The sequence below is a fragment of the Cynocephalus volans genome, chromosome 10, assembly GCF_027409185.1.
Source record: "Cynocephalus volans isolate mCynVol1 chromosome 10, mCynVol1.pri, whole genome shotgun sequence".
Classification (NCBI taxonomy): domain Eukaryota; kingdom Metazoa; phylum Chordata; class Mammalia; order Dermoptera; family Cynocephalidae; genus Cynocephalus; species Cynocephalus volans.
In genome coordinates, this window is record NC_084469.1 from 85522118 (window position 1) to 85536743 (window position 14626).

General features: G+C 55.0%; 1 protein-coding gene across 1 annotated transcript; it reads left to right on the forward strand.

Annotated features, from left to right (window-relative positions):
* Positions 1 to 1367: 1367 nt before the first annotated feature.
* On the forward strand, positions 1368 to 9237 carry PLEKHF1 (pleckstrin homology and FYVE domain containing 1). Its single transcript, XM_063112896.1, has 2 exons — positions 1368 to 1474; positions 7655 to 9237. Exon 2 carries the CDS (start codon positions 7667 to 7669, stop codon positions 8504 to 8506), a length of 840 nt encoding a protein of 279 aa, XP_062968966.1. The 5' UTR covers positions 1368 to 1474; positions 7655 to 7666; the 3' UTR covers positions 8507 to 9237.
* Positions 9238 to 14626: the final 5389 nt, after the last annotated feature.

Consider the following 14626-nt stretch of genomic DNA (forward strand, 5'->3'; position numbering starts at 1 on the left):
AAAAAACCTGTTTTTTTCCTCTCCACTCTTTCTGCTTGTCCCCTGAATTTCTTATCTTGCTTGCTAAATAGGAAAACAAGGCTGAGAAGCTAATTAGTACTTTGCAAAGCTAACAGTTCTTTCTTTGAGACTTGCAGAATTTTGAGAAATGATCAACGCCAAATGACTGGAAGTTGACCTTGGGCACCAGCCAAGTACACCCGTGAAAATTAAAGTCTTGCAAGGTTCTCAGATTGCAGCAAAGATAAGAGCAGAAACCAGATGAGGTCTTGGTGAGACCTTGTACCTGACTCATAGACATAGACCCCTCCTAGCTCATGTCTCCTTCTCTCCTGCTTTTCACCTCCCACATTCCATTCTCTCACCTCCTCCTTTAAAAAACCCTCAGAAAATCTCAATCTTTGAGATGAGATAGCCTACCATCTCCTTCAAGTGAATACATCTGCTTTTCTAACACCAACAATTTGACTTCTGAGTCTTTTTCTTTCCTTCTCAAGGCAACCAGACCTGAGTTTGGTAACACTCCTGAGGACGTGACAATCCCAGACCTGCTGGAGGCAGAGGAAGGTCAAAAGGCCGGAGGTGGGAACAGCCTTGGGGTTTTGAGGAACAGGAAGAAGCCAGCGTGAGAGGGTGTGGAGGGAGGAAGCCACAGGGAGGCTCCTGGAGCAGTGAAGCCTTAGAACTTCATTCCCAGGATCACCGGAGGCCCGGGAGGGGTTAAGCCAGAAGTGGCATAACCGGCCACAATGTTGGAGTGGGGTGATGGGTACACAGGGTCCATCAGACTATTCTCTCTTTCCTTCAGTTGATGTTTGAAATTTTCCACACAAAAAGTTTAAATAATAAAGTGCTGCTGATTTTTAATATTATTATTGATCTCTCGGGTTGCTGAGGAGAATTGATTGTGATGTCGGCTAGCAGCAGGGAAGCCGGCCAGAGGCATCAAGAGGCATGATAATCCCACCGCCTGTCCCTGCCCCCGGCCCGAGCCCCTGCCGCGTTACCTAGTCGCAGGCCACCCCCACCACCCGGCCGAGGTCGTGAACTCAGTCCCCAGCCGGGTGACAGCAGCCAGAGCGCGGAGTGTGGCGGCGGGAGGAAGGGAAGCAGAGAGAGGGGAGTTCACACGAGCAAGCCACCGCTGCAGTGAGCCGGAGGAGCTTGAGGGCGCCGCGCAGCCCCGGCCCGCTGCGGCGCTGACCTCCGGCCCGTCACACTCAGCTGCTCCACCCGCGCACATTTCTGGACATTCGGGATGGCTCCGCCCCCGCCTGCGCTCCGGGGCTCCAATTGGCCGAGCCTCCCGCGAGGGGGCGTGTCAGGCGGGAGTTGGCACGCGGAGGCGTGGGCGGCACCGGGATTGGCTCCAGCGGGCAGCCGAGCGCCGGCCCAGTGCGGATTCTCCGGCCGGGCTGCTGGGGGCAGGGCGGCGGAGGGGATCGCGGCGCGTGCGGGGCCCCTGGCCGAGGAGGTAAGCACCCCCAACCCGCCGGCGGGGCTGCGGCGCGTGGAGCCGACTGGCTTCCTTCCGGCGGCCACTAAGCTCCCTGAGTCCCGGGCCACCCAGTCGAGGCGGCTCCCGGGCTCAGGCGGGGCGCAACGCAGTGCGCAGCCAGGGACTCTCGGACCCTGGCCCCGAGCAGAGGCGCGAAGGGCACTCAGTGCTGGCTTGCGGGGCTGGGCAGCAAGGGCTGCAGGGAGAGCGGGGTGACAGCAGTTAGAGGACTCAAGCGCCGAGATGGAGTCCCCGGGGGATGCGCAGCATGTGGGCGGGAAGGGTTACAAGGCGCCCTGGGGCTGCAAGGATCTCAGCGCGCCGGCTGTCCGATAATGTTTCAGGGAGTCGTGGCCTCAGGCCCAACGGGGCTCACTCCTTAGTTCCCCTCTAGAGTCTGGAGAAGTGGCTGGGACAACTGCCCCACCTGGGGGGAGGGCGAGTTGGAGCAGCAACGCCTTCCAGTGGTCCTGGCCTCTCGTTTAGGAACCGCCTGGCCCCATGAAGCGCTGGAGTTTGTAACTCTTGGTGAGAGCTGAGGAAACAAGGTCGGGCTTGATCTCCCATTTCACAGAGGAAGTTATTGAGGCAGAGCCCACAGAGGGAGGTGGCCTGGAATCTCCTCTTTCTCGCTCCCGGAACACCTGAAGGGCTGTGTAGTGGGGGGAGATGTTACCAGCTCCCTTTGGAGGTGGGAAAATGGAACTTTCAAGTCACCCTGAAGCTTGGTCTCCATAGCCTAAGAGAAAAATATCCCTTTGGAATTTGAACAAAGCTGTTGTCTCCCCACCAAAGAGAGTCGGAGGCCAGGGAGCAGGGGAGGATTAGTGCTGGGGTCATCCTCTGCAGGACACATAATTCCCACTGGATCTGTGTGAGCTGAGAGATGACTCGGGCTTTGGCCTGCATTCCTGCACACGTCAGCCTTCAGGGCTGCCAAGATACAGGGGAGGCAGCCCAGCGAGCTAGGGGACCTGGCCAGTGTGGCCTGGCGCACAGGACAGCCCAGCCAAGCTAATGGACCTACCCCAGCCACCAAGTCAGGGGTGGGGGAGAGTCATTCATTTGGAGAGGAGCCTCACCCGCTGGACTTGAGGATTTCTGATTCTGTCTCTAGTTGAGAGCAGCCTTCAGTAGCTGCAGCTGGGCTTCCTGGTCACTCAGCTGGGACTCTGGGCAGTGACTTTGATGATGGTGATAGTACCTTCCCCAGTGGAACTTTTGTGAGGATTAAATGGGGTAACACGTGTAATGCTTTTAAGATTGCCTCTGGCGAGCTTTAAGCTCTAAGCACTAAGAAAACTATGCCTCTTGTTTATTTTTCCTTATTACTAGTCTTCCTGGAGGAGGGCCTTCCAGGAAGCACTGAACAAAGCTGAGGGGCAGATCCTCTGGAAGGAGAAGTCATTGGTTCCTGGCACCCCTCCCAGTGCACTTGGGGAAAAATTCAAATTTTCACCTTGGCCTTGGGCCGGCAGGGTGGCCCCAGTGGCCTTTCCTCTTACCCCTCACCTTTTCATTCCTTCCTCTGCAGCCTCACTTCCTTCATTCCACCTTGAGCTGTTCCCTAGGGCCAGACACTCTTCCCTGAGGTCTTTGTGTGGCTGCCTCCTTCATGTTACTCTGATGGGGATGAGGTCATTTCCTCACAAGGCCTTCCCTGACCCCAGCCCCTGTCCCCCAGGGCACATCGACCTTTTTCTTCACAGCACTCAGTACTGGCTCTCAGAAAAGTTCTTGTTGATTGACTTCTAGTCTGGCTCCCCCACCAGGAAGTACCTTACTGAAGGACCTGCTCTCTAGCTTCCTGCTAGAACCCAGTGCCTAGCATGGTAGGACTTCAGTAAATATTTGGAAAATGAAGTCAGGCAGGCATGAGGTCCCACCCTCATATAAGTATAATTATTACACTATTTGTCCTTTTGTGACTGGCTTATTTCATTAACATGATGTCCTCTGGGTTCATCCAGGTTGTAGCATGTGTTAGCAGGGAAGGAGAGGACTCATTAAGAAGCCAAGGGGAAGTCCAAGGGGCTGTGCTGCCCCCAGGATTCTAACTCCCTCTGTGACCATGGCCATTATCCCTGCATGTAACCTGCAGGGAAGGATGGACAAGCTCCTACTTTCCAGGGTTCCCAAGTTAGGTCCCCAAACAATTCTCACTAACCCAAAGGCTGTGTCCTGAGTGGGGAGAGAATGAGTTGCATCAGGATAGAGCCCTGTGTGTCCTGCCGGTTGTGTCTCTGGAGCAGGTGCATCATGCATTTTACAGTGTGTGGTGGTGTAGATTAGGGGTCAGCAAACCTTTTCTGTAAAGGCCCGGAGAGTAAATATTTTAGGTTTGCAAGCCATACAGTCTCATCACACGTGGCTATAAGGATTGTGTTTAGAAAGGCTGGCAGTGGGCTAGAGTTGGTGTCGATTTCCAGCCCCTGGTGTAGGTCACGCATCACACCTCGACTGTTACACATAGAACCCTAGCCACACAGCATCTGCAGCCACTCCAGTGACTCTCAGGATGTGGCTCCCAAGCTGCAGTACTCACTGTTAGCCCCAGTTCAGATGGTGAGACCATTGAGCCCAGGAGCCCCTCACTGCTCTGAACCCTCAAAAGAAGATGTAGGTTTGTTCATTTTCCTGTCTCCCAGGCTCACTGACCCTGGCAATGGCCACACCCATCAGCGGCCACACTGGTGTCAGCACAGGCATTATCCAAGGCCTAGAGGCTGCCAGGAAACTCCATCTTTTGTCTTCCTGAGGCAAGCCAATCTCAAATGAGTGGGGGCAGGATTCATTTCTGTCCTCCCCCATTCTAAGTGAGGAAGGTTCACTTTTCTGGGATAACAATAAAAGAGGATTCCCCATCTGACTTGAAGCTGCAGTCTTTACCAAGAAAAACCTTCAGGCCACAACACACCACAGTGTGAAGTTATGGTTGCATAGGTAAGATGGATGGTTCTGGGAGTTGTTGGCAGAGACAATGAGAGGATGTTCTCTGATGCCTGGCCCTTCCAGGCTTTTTTATCTTTTAAAACTGAATCTCTATACCCATTAACAACTCTCCTCTCGTTCCCAACCCCTGACAACCACCATTCTACTTTCTGTCTCTGAATTTGGCCACTTTAGATATCTCATATAAGTGGAATCCTTAAACTATTTGTCCTTTTGTGACTGGCTTCTTTCACTTTATATGATGTTCTCAAGGTTCATCCAGGTTGTAGCATATGCTAGAATTTCCTTCCTGTTAAGGCTGATAATATTCCATTGCATGCATACACCACAGTTTGTTTAACCATTCATCTCACTGATGAGCATTTGGTTTGCCTCCCCCTCTTGGCTATTGTGAGTAATACTACTTTGAACGTGAAAGTGCAGATACTTCGAGTTTCTGTTTTCAGTCCTATTGGATATATATCCACAAGTGGGATTGCTGGATCATATGGCAATTCTATTTTTAATTTTCTGTGGAACCTCTGTAGTGTTTTCAGTAGTGGCTCTACCATTTTACATTTCCACCAACTGCGCACAAGGGTTACAATTTCTCCACATCCTCACCAATTCTTGTTATATTTTGTTTTTTTGATAGTAACCATCCTAATGGGTATGAGGTTCCCTCCTATGTATTTTTATTCATATATACAGTTCTCAAACACTGTTAAAGCGTTATGCAGTTTCTGCATAAGTGGCGTCACATTACGTATGCCATTCTGTGGGTGGCATTTCTCTACTCAGCATCTGCAGTCTGTCACTACTCCATCTTGATCTGTGTTTCCACTGTGTGAGTAGACCCTGGCTTTTTAGCCTTTCCCCTGCAGATCAGCATTTCTGCTACACAGCAATCACTGCTCTCTGTGGGTCTTCCTCATCTTCTACACTCGGAGCTCCTCCATAGGGGAGACCTTATCCAAACCATCCCAGGGCCCCCAGCACACAGCCCAATGGTATTGCAGATGACACTCTGGAATGTAGGGAACACAATTCTGGTTTGCCAGATTGTCCATCAGCCAGGGACCCGGTGATTAGTCGTGGCAGGATGGCTCAGGACTGTCACTGATAATCTGTTAGGTTTGTAACACACAGTCAAGATCAACAACCTAAAAATAGCAGTTCTTACATAAGGTGGTGTGGACAGCACATCTTAGAACACCTTGTGATCTGAAAGGGCAATTGGTCCATGACTCTAGGGGCCTAGCATCCTCTCTCAGGAAATGTATCCAGCTCCCATGCTTGGACCCCACTCTGGCTTCCCACAGGTGGCCAGACTTATAAAACTTACAGAACCGCAGCTTGGTGACCCAGAAACACTATGTGCTATGTGGACCTGAACACGTGTGCACATCGGGGTGGTGGGGTCAGCTGTCACCTACTGCTTCTAAAGAGGTGAGAGCTGGGTAATGGTGGGCCTTCAGGAGCTTTGGAAAGTTTCGTTCATTCACGGGCCACTTATGAAGCACCCGCTGTGTGCTTGGCACAGTTCCAAGAATCGGGGGTACAGCAATGAACTAAGGCCTTTGTTCTCATGGAGCTAAAAATCAAACGGGGGTATAGAAAATACACAAGCAGTGAACAGCCAAGAAAATATCAGGTCCTGATAAGTCCCATGAGGAAAAACTAAAATAGGGTGGCATCCTAGAGAAGGGGTCAGCATATTTCTTCTGTAAAGGGCCAGATGGAAAATATTTTAGGCTTTGTAGCCATACAGTCTCTGTCACCACTACTCATCCTGTCATTGCAGCCTGAAAGCAGCGACAGACAGTGGTAAGTGAATGCATAGGGCTGTGTTCCAATAAAACTTTATTAATAAAAACAGGCTGTGAGCCAGATTTGACCCTCAGATCATAGTTTGCAAACCCCTTGGGTGAGGGGAGAAGTTGCCTGAGTTGGGGATGTCAGGGAGAACCTCTCTGAAAGGGAGATGGAAACTGAGAGCTGACTGCAGAAAGGAGCCAGTCATGGGCCAGCCTGTTTCAAGAGACATAATGGCACCTTTCTGTGGATACAGTGGGGGAGTTGTGTGCTGAGAAGTGGGCAGGCTTGGCTAGGTTTGAGAGATAAAGATGATGAGACTTGCTCATGGGTTGAATGTTGGAGGAACAGGAAAGAGGAGCTTCAAGAATGAGTCCTAGATTTGAGATTGGAACTGCTGAGTGAACGGTGGGTCCATTGATGGAGGAGCTGAGAGTAGTAGAGCTGAGCAGGGGTGGAGGACTGGGTTCAGTGCTGGACGTGTTGAATTTGAGGATCTCCTTAGATGAGGTGGTGGGCAGGTGGACGTCCGTGCCAAAACATCAGTGGAGAGGTCAGGACTAGAAGCTCCGACTGGAGAGCTGAAAGCATTCAGGTGGTCTTCAAAGCTGTGAGGCCACCAACATTTAGTGCTTAGTGCATCAGCAGAGGGGCCCAAGTGGGCCTCATACTCCATGAGAGAAGGCAGTATAGTACAAACTCTGGGGTCCCCCACTTACTAGCAGAGCCTCAGTTTCCCTCCTGTAAGGTGGGGATTCTACCTCCTACAGTTGGTATGAAGACTAAGTGAGAAAAAGCCATGCTTGGAGGATCACTCAGCACGTGGTCCCTGTGATGATGGTGGTGACCACTGGCCTCACTGGGTGAGCGAGTGGATTGTACAGTCTGTGGCTGTTTGGTTTGGTGGGTGGGGGAGTCAGTGATTGGTTGGGGTCGCAAACACCCACATTTGGGCACGCACTGTGAAGTGCAGAGTAGTTAGTGCCCCGAGAGCAGCTGATGGGATTTGGAGGCTCAGTATCCCAGCTTTCTGGCCCCTTGGGTGGACCCCTTTCAGGCGCGGTGTGCCCTGTCTTCCCAGGCTCCTGAGGGGTATGGAGCCTCTGCTGCCCACAGTGGAAGCCTGCTCAGGAGCACACTCTCTATCGTGGCCTTTCTTCCCATCCTTGTGTGGCTTCCACATCACCCTTACTGGGGAACCCCCTTTAACCCCAATAATTCCTTGTACTCCTTATGTCAGGGCCAGCTCCTGGGGCAGTGAGTTTCTTTGGCTGGGTGGGCTTGCTGGGGCACAGAGAGGTGATAAGTGGGTCATCTGGTTTGGCGGGCAGTGAGTTGGGGTGGGCAGCCTGGCTCTGACCCCCACCTGTCTGGGCACGCTGATACGTCCTTGTCTACCTCCTCCCACAGCTGCTGGAGAAGATGGTGGAGCACTTGGCAAACACAGAGATCAACAGCCAGCGGATTGCGGCAGTGGAGAGCTGCTTTGGGGCGTCGGGGCAGCCACTGGCCCTGCCAGGCCGGGTGCTGCTGGGCGAGGGTGTGCTGACCAAGGAGTGCCGCAAGAAGGCCAAGCCCCGCATCTTCTTCCTCTTCAACGACATCCTGGTATACGGCAGCATCGTGCTCAACAAGCGCAAGTACCGCAGCCAGCGTATTATCCCACTGGAGGAGGTGACGCTGGAGCCACTGCCCGAGACCCTGCAAGCCAAGAACCGCTGGATGATCAAGACAGCCAAGAAGTCCTTCGTGGTGTCGGCCGCCTCCACCACCGAGCGCCAGGAGTGGATCAGCCACATTGAGGAGTGTGTGCGGCAGCAGCTGCTGGCCACGGGCCGCCAGCCCACCACAGAGCATGCAGCACCCTGGATCCCTGATAAGGCCACGGACATCTGCATGCGCTGCACGCAGACGCGCTTCTCGGCCCTCACCCGGCGCCACCACTGCCGCAAGTGTGGCTTTGTGGTCTGCGCCGAGTGCTCCCGTGAGCGCTTCCTGTTGCCGCGCCTCTCGTCCAAGCCCCTGCGCGTCTGCAGCCTCTGCTACCGTGATCTGGCCGCCCAGAAGCGGAAGGAGGAGGCTGAAGAGCAGGGCTGGGGGTCCCCGGGGCAGCCGGCCCACCTGGCTGCGGCCATCTATGGAGCGTCCAGTGGAGACGATGATGACTCCGACGAGGACAAGGAGGGCAGCAGGGATGGCGACTGGCCCAGCCGTGTGAAGTTCTATGCCTCAGGCGTCTCCTGGTCTGCCTTCCATAGCTGACCCCAGACCTGCAGAGCTTCTGCATCCAAGCCGGCTCCACTGCCCAGACCCTGAGGGGGGCAGTTCCCAAAGCGCCAGTGCTCCTGGGACCCTACCCCATGGTGGTGGGCATAGTGGTGGGGAGTGGCTTTTTCCCTCTGGTCTCCCAGTGCCTTTTTGCTAGATGTCGGCATCCTCCTAGTTCCACTTCAGGTAATTATCTTTCCATTTAGCAATCCGTAAATCACTTAGGCCTCTTAGAAACAAATGCCATTTCTCAGCCCTGTGGGCTGCAGCTGCAGCCCCAGATAGCCCCTTGATTTAGATGACCCCAGGAGCCCTGGGAATTTAGGGGCCAGAGGGGAGTTAGGAACACAGAGAGAAGACAGGATGGGAGTGAGGGACCACTCTTCCCTGAGGCCATGAGCACACAGAACCCCACCCACCACCCCTGGATAAGCACACCCCAGGGAAGAGCATGCATCCTGGAGGCCTCTAAGCCAGCCAAGAGACTGCCATGCTATGGGAACACACCGGGCCCAGGGGACTGCAGCCTGAGCTCCCCACAGCCAAGGGAACCTGCAGTGAGTCTGTACTGTCTCACCTCTCTCCAGGTGTCCAGGTGTTGGATGCTTCTTTTTGTCAGTCCCTCATCTGTCCCTGTGGCCAGTAAAAGCAATGTCCTTAGTTGCAAGGACAGAAATCCCACCTAGCCTGACTTAATAATAAAAAAGAACATTTACTGACTTTGACTCATGTAGTTGCAAAGTCCAGAATGTTCTGACTTCAGACCTGGCTGGGTCAGAGGCTGAAACATGCTGGGTGGCAAAAATCAACAACTGTCCACCACACTGGGCATTCCTGGGGATGCTGGCAGCCCAGTGGAGACAGACATTCATACCACACTTTGGCTGGGTTCCCCGAAGGACACAGCCCATCAGGGTGCTGCAACCACAGCCTGGTGCCTGCAGCCATATTCACTTAGGTGTGGGTTATCTAAATGGATAGAATAAAGGAAACAGGGAGTCACTTGTCTGGCTGTGCTGGGGCCTTCTAGGTTGAAAGCTCTGTCCCATGAAGTCTCCTGCCTGGCCCAAAGGGTGGTGTCATTGAGGAAACTGAGCAGCAACCAGCTTTGCTCAGAGTGAGGATGGGTTGCACCCAGAGTCTGGACGCCAGCCTCTTGACACCTGACCTACACACTGGCCACAGAACTTCTGCAACAGCCTTTCCCCAGCACCTCGCTGGCCTTGGCCAGAGCCCACTGTGGCATAGAGTAAGGTCACTGTCAGCTAGAAATGGTGACTTTTTCAGTACAGTGTCTGAAACCCCACCGTCAGGGCTCCATTCCCTGAGTTAAGCACCGTCCTCTGTGAGCCAGTTCTTGAATGTTCACAGGCAAGCAGAACCCTGAGGGTCAAGTCAGTGCAGATTCTGATTCAGCAGGTCAGGGCTCAGCTCCCAGGGGCTGCTGCTGCCCCAGGCCTGCGGGCCACATTTCGGGCAGTGAGGCCTGTTGTTGACATGCAGTCACCCCTTCGAGTGAGTGGGGTGAGGGTAAAGTATGACTCATCCAGCACCTGCCTGTGACTCTCCTGGCATGAGCAGAAAGACCCAGTGGGGGAAGGGCAGAGGACCTTCCAAAAACTTGTTTGTTTACAGGCCCTTTATCTCCCTTGGCATCCCTGAACCACACAAACTGGTTCAGGCCAGTTCTACCTGGGCCCACAGAGCAGAACAGGTTACAGGATGAGGGGCAGCTTCCTGAAGACTGACCTGCTGCCCTCTGACACCCAGGCCACGCTGCTCCATCCCTTCACCACAGGGCTAATGCCAGGGCAGGGAGTGCCAGCTCCAGCCACTGTTGTCTTAGTCCAGCCCCACTCTCCAGGAACCTCCATTGCCTGAAACCCTTGGTCTAAAGGGCAGCGTTCATTGGGGCAGGAGAGGGGACTGCCTGCAGCTGAACCTAGGCACCACCAGCCTCCTCCACAGCTGCCTGCCAAGGAGCCGGGGCACCGGACCCCAGGTGGGTGGGCAGACCGGCTGAGCGCTGTGCCCTCCTTGCTAGGGCTTGCAGGTGGCACCATGGATGCTGGGGCAGGGTTGATGCTGGTACAGGACTCAGCCTGCTCCCCTCTCCCCCACAGGGCTGGGATAGGGCTGCTGCTTCTCTGAGCCCCAAGGTGTTAGGGCCTTTAAGGCCTTAAGGATTCGGTGGCCAACCACCTTTAGAGAGCCATCATTTGTGCCCAATCACCCATGGATGCTTGGTGTGTGCCAGGCCGGGTGCTGTGGACACAGCCAGGAGTGAGGTGAACCGGGTGCCGACTCTCAAGGCTCTCACTGCACAGTGGGGGAGACGCACTCAGAAGAGGCATGTGCTGTGGTGGGGGGTGCCCAGGCCTGATGTGGGGGCACAGTGGAGGGCAGCATTCTGCAGAGGTGAGCTCATGCCCAATGGTGAGAGCACATGAGCAATGCCAGTCGGGGGATGGTGTTCCAGGCAGCAGGAACAGCAGGGGCAAAGGCTGTGAGGAGGAAAGGAGCCCACGCGGCCTGGAGCAGTTTGGCTGGGGCTGAGGCCAGAGAGGCAGCAGGTCTGGCTCAGGTATCCGGGAGCCCGGGAGCTGTTGGCACAGTGCACAGCGAGTCTGCTCTTTGCTTTGAAGAGTGTGCCCTGACTGCTACATGCAGATGGCTGGGGAGGGAGAGTGGAGTTGGGCAGGCCTGAGAGCACCGCAGCCATCCCTTCCCTGGGATCCCCAAGTGGGGGCATCACTAAGGCCACATCTGCAGATTTTTCTGCCTTGGGAGGTAGACCAGAAGCCTTAGCCATCCTCCCTCCTGTCTTCAGTTCCCCATATAGTCCTCCTATAGGACTGCCCTTCCCCCCCGCCCCGCCGACCCCCATTCTGCTGAGGTGTTAAACAGGAACATGTGGCTCAGCCTCTTCGATGACAGCAGAGGGTGTGCTAGGAAGCAAAATGACCACCAGTCATTGTTCCTGGCCAGTGTGTGAGTTTGAGTGACACTCAGTATCCCTTGCTGCTGAAGTACAGAGGGGAATGTGCTGGGAGGAATCAGACCCCACGGACTGGAAGATGTGGACCTGGGATGGCATGTGAGCTTGGGAAGGTAACGGCTGCCCAGAAGACCCCTAACTAGTTTGTTTCTCTCTAGAGAAAACCTCACTGGCCAGGCTGTGTCCTGCCCAGGCTGTCCTCAGAGAGGAGCATGACTCCGGGAACAGGTACAGGCCACCTGCCACGGCCAGGCTGCATGGGCACTGTGGCTGTCTCACCTGCCTCGCTGTGGGTGCCACTGTCAGTCCTGTTCTCAGGTGAGGAAGGTCAGCCAAGGTGCTGAGTTTTCCTTAGTCAAGACCACACCACTGCCCTTTGCTCCTGGTCACCACTCTGCCACCATGCCTCCTGGGGAGGTCAGGAGTTCTCAGGCTGGACTTCAGTGCCTCTGCTCTCTACAGATGTTTTCTTTCCCCAGAACGGAGCTTAAGGTTTGGCAGGAGCACTGGGTCTGCTGGGCCCAGGTCCAGGCCCTCACACTCCCGCCCGGGGCTTTTCTTGTAAGGCCTGGCAAGGACACAGGGACCAACTGTCCTGCTAGCCAAGTGCTCCCGTCCACCACCCTCAAATCTTCCCTCCCGGCTGTGTGTGGACTGTGTGTCCCTGCCAGAAGCTGATCCTTCTTACTGGCAGCACCAGATTCCTGGGATTGGCCTGCCTTGACCCTCCTGGAAGATGCAGACGGACAAAGGGAGGGTCTGAGGGCCAGGCCCATGAGTTTGAGGGGCATTGGGGCCCCACCACTTCCACCTTCCTCAGCATTACCTGAAATGCCCTTGTAGGAATCAGCCCAGACGAGAGCAGCTCCAGATGGAAAGTGAAGTCACAGTCGTGACCTCAGGGCATTTTGGGACTAATGACAGGCAGACTTCCCCTTACAGTTCTGGGGGTTTCAGTGTTCCAGCAGGACTCAGATATTAAGGGCGGCCTTTACAAGGGGGTGAATCAAGTGGCTCCTACCTGTGAGTTTTGGCTGTTGGGATTTTCAAATGCCAAGTTTTCTTAAAGAAGGATGCTGGTAACGTTTGGGTGTTGTCTGCCAGAGGCCAGGGCACCAGACGGGGGCTTCATAAGACCTCAGGTATCTTGTCCCTCTTTAATGATGGTGCTGATAGTGGCAGTGACTGCCACTTACTAAGGCCCATCTGTGCTCTGGCTCCAGGGAGGCAGAGCCAGGCCACACAAGGCCATCCCATCTTTTTTTTTTTTTTTAAAGATGACCAGTAGGGGGATCTTAACCCTTGGTTTGGTGTCAGCACCACACTCAGCCAGTGAGCTAACCGGCCATCCCTATATAGGATCTGAACCCGTGGCCTTGGTGTTATCAGCACCACACTCCCAAGTAAGCCATGGGCCGGACCTCGATCCTAAGTCTTAAGGAGATGTGGCCTGAGACTTGAGAGAGAGACAGATTAGAGGAAGGAACTCCCAGAACAGCTGGGAGGGCTTCCTGGAGGAGGTGGTGTTTGGTTGAGCCTCAAAGAATGATAGGACTTTATCAGAGGATTGTAGTCTCCATGACTCTGGGTCTTTTTGTTACCTATCATTTCCTGTCCTTGACACTGAACATTTGTTAAATGAAACAAGTAGGAAATGCGGCTGGCGGCATTGGGGCAAAGGGGGCAATAAATGGCAATTGAGCTTCACTCTTGCAGCCTCCAGTGGAGGAGCTGGATGAGAACCGGTGCTCCTGGACTCTTCCTACAGGAACCGGGCCAGCAGGGGGGCTCTCCCTGGGGGCTGATACTGACCGTGTGTTGCCCTCTCAGGAAGTGCCCACCCCACCCCCACCTAAGCAGACCTTTCTGGGGAGAAGGCATCTAACCTGTTCTTAGGCTGGGATCCAAGCGCTTCCTTGGGCATATCACCCAGGTTGGCATCAGAGGATTTCTTCTGGCCTGGCCTCTCCCCTACCCCAGCCTGTTGTTTGAACACAGACAGAAAGAGGCTGCAGGGGGAAGTCAGGGCCACTCCTGGGCTCAGCCTTTGGGAGAGGGACCTGGAGGGGCCAGGCAGGGCAGGAGTGACTCGAAGGTTGACCTAGTTCTCAGCCAGGATCTGGTCTCTCAGACCACACTCGCAAACCCAGGCAGCTGCTTCTGCTGAGCCTGTCTCTGACCTGGGCCTGCAGGAAGTGACCCTCCCAGGGGCTGTGGGCAGGGGAGAGGCCGCCTCCAGGTGTGTGTGGTGGTGCACAGCCAGCGCCAGCAGTCTCTAGGCTGCCTGGAAGCCTACGTCCTCAGCCCTGCCAGCAGGGCCGTCTCCTGCCTCTCTGCACTCAGGCTCCCCAGCCGCAAGAGCGACACACCCTCCACAGGTGTGCTCTACCTCAGTTCTAACAGACCCTGTGCTCTGGAGCAGAACCACAGAGCAAAATGGGAGGCGGGGTGGGGGAGGGGGGGATTGTAGGGGGAGGGGGGAGGGGAGGATCGTAGGGGGAGGGGGAGGATCCTAGGGGGAGGGGGGAGGGGTCTGCCACTCTAAGCCCAACAGATCCAGACGGGGCTTCTCTGGGCTGCTTGCTGAACCCATGCCCTCCAGCTCTGCCCATGAACTTTGGCCCTCCCTGTGGAACCCAGCACACATGCCACCTCCACTCTGCAGCCTCCCTGGATTGCCCCAGGGCAGCATGGCTTGCCCATCTATGCTCCCGGAGCACATGCAGCCCCTGCTCTGACTCTCCCACCCCTCACTTTCTGTGAAGTACCACAGTGGGCCTGTGCCCATCAAATCTGGCCATGCAGTCTGAGCTCCTCAAGGACAGGGGTGGTGGGTGTTTCTCATTCACCTGCAGCCTCCACAGCCCCCAGCCTACAGCCCTGCACCACTGGGCATTCCACAGATGCCTCTCTTTGAAGGTGGCATCATGACCTCCCCGGCTCCCGGGGAACAGTGGGAAGATGTCTCAGAGGCCTCAAGTCCATGTGCCCAAACTGACACCATTGGCTTTGCCTCACCTGCTCATCCTGCCTCTGTTAACACCTGCACCTGGGTGGTCCAGCCAGACACTAGCATGTCTCCTACCCTTCCTTCACTTCTTCCGCCCTCTCCCAGG

Excerpts from the sequence above, each read along its gene's own strand:
- PLEKHF1 (XM_063112896.1), top strand. The coding sequence starts at position 7,667 with ATGGTGGAGCACTTGGCAAACACAGAGATCAACAGCCAGCGGATTGCG.